This window comes from Clarias gariepinus, chromosome 24, assembly GCF_024256425.1.
Source record: "Clarias gariepinus isolate MV-2021 ecotype Netherlands chromosome 24, CGAR_prim_01v2, whole genome shotgun sequence".
Classification (NCBI taxonomy): Eukaryota; Metazoa; Chordata; class Actinopteri; order Siluriformes; family Clariidae; genus Clarias; species Clarias gariepinus.
Window position 1 is genome coordinate 19,297,282 of NC_071123.1, and position 5,208 is coordinate 19,302,489.

The 5,208-nt window shown below is 37.4% G+C and overlaps 1 protein-coding gene across 1 annotated transcript; it reads right to left on the reverse strand.

Moving 5' to 3' along the window:
• Nucleotides 1-843: 843 nt before the first annotated feature.
• Nucleotides 844-4,995, reverse strand: LOC128512053 (GTPase IMAP family member 4-like). Its single transcript, XM_053485181.1, has 2 exons — nucleotides 4,522-4,995; nucleotides 844-2,981 (listed from the first exon to the last, which is right to left on the reverse strand). Exons 1-2 carry the CDS (start codon nucleotides 4,877-4,879, stop codon nucleotides 1,714-1,716), a joined length of 1,626 nt encoding a protein of 541 aa, XP_053341156.1. The 5' UTR covers nucleotides 4,880-4,995; the 3' UTR covers nucleotides 844-1,713.
• Between the last annotated feature and the right edge of the window lie 213 nt (nucleotides 4,996-5,208).

Sequence of the window (5,208 nt, forward strand, 5' to 3'; positions counted from 1 at the left end):
TCTTTTTATTAATTTATTCATTTATTTATTTACATTTTAGCAAGCTACAGTACACGGGCCAGCCTTCAGTATCAACGAGCCTTGGTCGTCCACGACACTTCCACCAGTTCACCGGTTTTCACTGGAATAAATTATCCCTGAATTATGTTTGCTCCTGTGTAGTAGCAGTAGTAATAGTAATAGTAGTAAGTAAAACATAAACCAGGCAAAAAATAAATTAAAAGAATAAATAAAAATGGAAAGAAAACCTCTGTAACACCATCAACCCATCCACAGTAAAACTCTGTAGGTTTTCTGATGCTTTTTTCTTTGTTCAAGTCTGGTGGTTGTGTTTTTAGCTGTTGTAATACAAAAATAAAAGCAACTAATGCTATGAGGATGTACCATAACATGAACTGTAAATATAAAGAGATAAAATGTGGTAAAATCTGCTTGTATATTTAAATATTATTTTCTCGACAAAATGCTATTGTATAAAACACATCAAACACATTGTAGAATATGTTATGAATTTTTCCAGTTTATAAAAATGTCCCAAAATTTCCCTCTCACAATATTTGATAAATCGCCCTGCAAAAACTAGCAGTAACTAGCTGACTAACACCTAACTTGTGTATATCATACACACATTATTTTAAATGGATTAAAATAAATGGTTAAATGGACAGTTTTATATATTATTATTAAATAATATATATATATATATATATATATATATATTTTTTTTTTTTTTTTTTTTTTTTTTTTTTTTTTTCAACCTCTGGTTAGGCCATTTCCTTGCAGTGTTAATAATAATAATAATAATAATAATAATAACATAGACTGTAGATAAGTACCATTTTATAATAACAACATTAAAGTAAAAATGTAAACAATGATCTGGGTTGCAGTCAAAAAACACATTTTTTGCACTATTAGGACAAAGAATAATCCTGCAACATTGTTCCTTAATATTTTTAGTTAGTTCTAGTCCATGTGAATGAGTGTGAGAGTAAGTGTATGTGTGTTTGCTCTGCGATAGATTAGCACCCTGTCCAGGGTATACCCTGCCTAGCGCTGTAAGCTTTCTGACATACTGTAGCCCCCCGCGACCCTAAATACAGGATAAAGCAGTATAGATAATGAGTGAGTGAGTAGTTCTACTAAACCTATCTGATTGCTTAAAAAGTTTCCAGCAGAACGTAGTTTTATACTATAACCACACTGGGATGGTTAACAACATATGTCACTCAACTCATTGCCAAATAGCATTTTATTTGCTACGTGAAAACAGTTACCCCAGCTGAGTTAGCAACATCAGCAGAAATGGCAAACAGTACTTTTGACTTAAAATAGAAGGGACTACAGTTTTACCAAAAAAAATATTCTAGAAGGATCTATTTAGTGGATCTAGAAGGATCTATTTACTGTACACTGTTGTTCTTCTTTTTTTAGCAGCTCCTCTTAGGGGCCACAGCAGATTAACAGATCAACGGATTTGCTTCGGCACAGGTTTTTGGCAAATGCATTTGCTGATCTCCTTACATTTTATCTAGGCCTTGGGAACTGAAAGTACACTGTACTGTGCACCACTGTGGTTGGGGTCCATGTTGAATGAATCAAACACTGCTTTTTTCCCCGGGACAAAAGATACTTCCATTGTGCTGATGGTCAGGATCCATGTACATCAGTCTAATAGAAAGTATAATTTTCTCTGCCTCATATTCACCAAAGTCACTCTGTTGTTTCCTGTAAGCTCAACACAGTTATACGGTATGCTTCACTCAGCAGACTGTGTGATTCTGTGACCTTGAAAAGTTTCTCTTTAAGAGTCTCCAGCTCTCTGTTTTTCTCCTCCATCTGTCTGCTGAACTCTTCCTGCATCTTTGTTTTTGAGGCCAAAATGTTACTCTGGAGTTCAGGCAGAATGATCTTCGTGAGGTTTCTCTCTGTCTCCATCCTGACCTCTTGTTCATACATCTCTCTAATTTCCTCCATCTCCTTTTGGTGCCTCTCCTCCATCTCTCTCCTTTCCTTCTCTCTCTTTTCTTTTAGTTTTTTTACCTTTTCTTCCATTGCTGTCCTTTGCTCTACCTCTCGTTTCAGCTCCCTCTCAAGTTCTCTCTTTTTCTCTTCATCTCTCTCTTCTTTTATCTTTCTCTCCAGTTCAGTTGTTCGGTCATTCAGTTTTCTAAAGTCTCCTTCATGCTCCTGGATCACTCCCTCTATCTTTCTCAGTAAGTCCTGCACCTCCTTATCTAGTTTTTCCTTTGCTTCCATCTCCTCTCTCATCCTCATCTCTCCTCTTTTCTTTAGGATCTTAGTCTTCATTTCTCTAATCTGAGATTCTGTCTCCAGGTAGATCTCACTGCTGTAGAATTTCTCACCTTTCCCTTCCACCATCTTCTCGATCTTCTCCAGCAGCTCTGAGACCTGAGAACCATCTCCACTGTCATTAACGTTGAGACAGTGAAACCTGTTTCCACATTTCTCTACAAGTCTCTGGACATCCTGGTCTCCTGACTGGATAAACTCCCTAATGTTGTTCTTCTGAAATTGATCAGTAACACTGAATATGATGATGGTGTTTCTCCAACATCTCTCTCCAAAAATCTCCTCCATTTTCTCCAGCATCCCTCTCTCCTCTCCTGTAGTCTGCTTTCCAGGAATGACCAGAAGAAAGGCATGGGGTCCTGGAGCAGACAGATGGACACAGAGACCCACGTCCTGTCTCAGCTTCTCCAAAGAGAGTCCAGGAGAGAACCAGTCAGGAGTGTCCACCACAGTCACCTTCCTCCCAGCCACCTCCCCCTGTGTACTCCCACTCTGCTGGGTGGATGTAGATGTAGCTGTAGATGTAGCAGCCTGGTTCCTCTCCTCTCTGCTCAGGATGGTGTTTCCTGCTGCACTCTTCCCAGACCCCGTCCTCCCCAGCAGCACCAGCCTCAGTTCTGCTACAGGAAAGGACACTGGGGAATGTGGACCTGACAATTCTCCACTCACTGAAAATTTAAAAGAATAAATAATTAAATACTGAATGCATTGTGGTGATTATGTTGTACATTGGAGTACATTGGTGGACTGATGAACCATTAATGATGATTAATAGTAATATATGAGTTGAGTTGGAAATAAAGTAATTGTAAGCCTCACCTACTAGTGAGTTCTCCCACATAACAGGTAACAATCTTGTCAGGTGAAGTCAAGCATGTGTTAGGTGTCAGGTTCACAATACTCATTGTTTTACTGTAATCGAATTATAAATGTAAGAGTCTAAATAAGCCTTCTTTGTCTCTTTATCATCATCTCTTTTACCCTTAGACTATTGTTGAATTACATACTGAACAACATATTCAATTCAATTGAATTCACTCAACTTAGGGAATGAGGCAGGGTACACACATATATTGTACACTCATTCACACACTCATTATCACACTACAGACAATTTGGAAACGCCAATTAACCTAATCTGCATGTCTTTGGACTGTGGGAGGAAACCGGAGTAGCCAGAGGAAGCCCACCAAGCGCGGGGGGAACATGCAAACTCCTTCCACGCAGAGACGGGAATCGAGCCTGGCCGGGAATTAAACCCAGACCCTGAAGGTGCAAGGTGACAGTGCTAACCACTACACCACTGTGTCATCCCAATTGAATTCACTTTATTTATTTATTTATTTATTTATCTATATTTTAGATGGATGTTTTTTTACCAGTCTTCATTCATGGTTGTGTTCTTAGGCAAAATTCACCAGTATACACGTTTATATTTTTATCAGATAAAATGAAACACATTTGCTCAATACAATTTCATGCTATTAATGTAGTGTCGGGAACCTTTTTGGAATTCAAATCTTTCAGCATTGTCATTCAGGTGAAACTTGGCCAATTTAGATTTCACATAAAAAGACATAAACCTAAAAAAGGGTATTATTCTAAAATGCAAAATTGTTAAAATAGTGCAACATAACATTAACATGGTTACGGACACTACAGACTTTTCGCTTTTTATGCTTTTACCAAAAAACTACTTAAATTAAATTTCAGTTTCAATACTTATAATGTAATATGAATAATTTGCATTTTAAATCATTATTGTTTAAAGCAAGACAGTATAACACTGAAAACTGACCATTTATAAAATCATCTTTGCAAATCAGCTAAAGTTAGCAACTTGGAATTTTTATGGAGGCAAGATTGGTCACTTCCATTTTGCATCAACTTCAGAAGTACCTTCTTCTTCAAAAAAGAAAAGAAAAGAAAACCTGCAGAAATATTCTGTTTTGGCCATATGCAAAAATCTGCTGCCATCAGTCAGAAAGTGGCCCAGAAATTGATTGGCAACATGCCAGGGTGAGGGTAGGGGTCAACATTGCAAATTTTGATAGTTATACTTCAGTATACCACAGTGACATCTGACATAAATATCAAAGAGCACTTAAGCAGGAGACTTTCTGAAAATTTATATTTGTGTCATTCTCAAAACTTTTGGCCACGATATTTAAAGTAATGTCCCTTAGATTAATTTAACAAATTACTCACTTTCTGGAGGTAAGTCCTTGCTGTTTCTTCTCCTGATGGGGGCTGATGTTTCTAAATGGGCCTGCATCTGCTTTGTTTTCTCCTCTAGAAGTCTGTCTTTCTCCCAAAGCTGTTTGTTTTTTTCTGATAACTCAGTTTTCTGTTGCTCCAGTACGATCATCATGTCCTGTAGTTGTCTCTTCTTGTCCTGAAGCTCCTGTCCCAGTGTCTCCAGTTTGTTTTTACTGGTTTCTAGCTCTTTATCTGTGTTCTTCAGCTGTGTTTCTTTCTCACTCAGCAGTTTGTTCATATTCTCCAGTTGTGAGATTTTCTCTTTAACTTCTTCAGTAGCATGTTGAAGTTTATTATTTGTTTCCATTAACACTGCGTCTCTCTCAGAAAGAGTCTTCTCATTAGTCTCTAAACGTTCTTTTAGAATCTTCAGCTCTTCATTTTTCTCATTTAATTCTTTCTCCTTCTCCACAAGTCTGTTGTCCTTTTCCTCCACTTGTATTTGTGTCTCCTGTATCTGTGTGTCTTTCAGTTTCAGTTGTTGATCTCTTTCATGTAGAGCTCTGTCTCTCTCCTCTAGCTCTTTACTCGTCTTCTCTAGTGTTGTATTTGTATCTTTGAGTTGTGCGACTTTCTCCTCAATGATTTTCTCTCTGTTTCTCAGTTCTGTATCTTTATTCTCTATTTGTCTTTTAT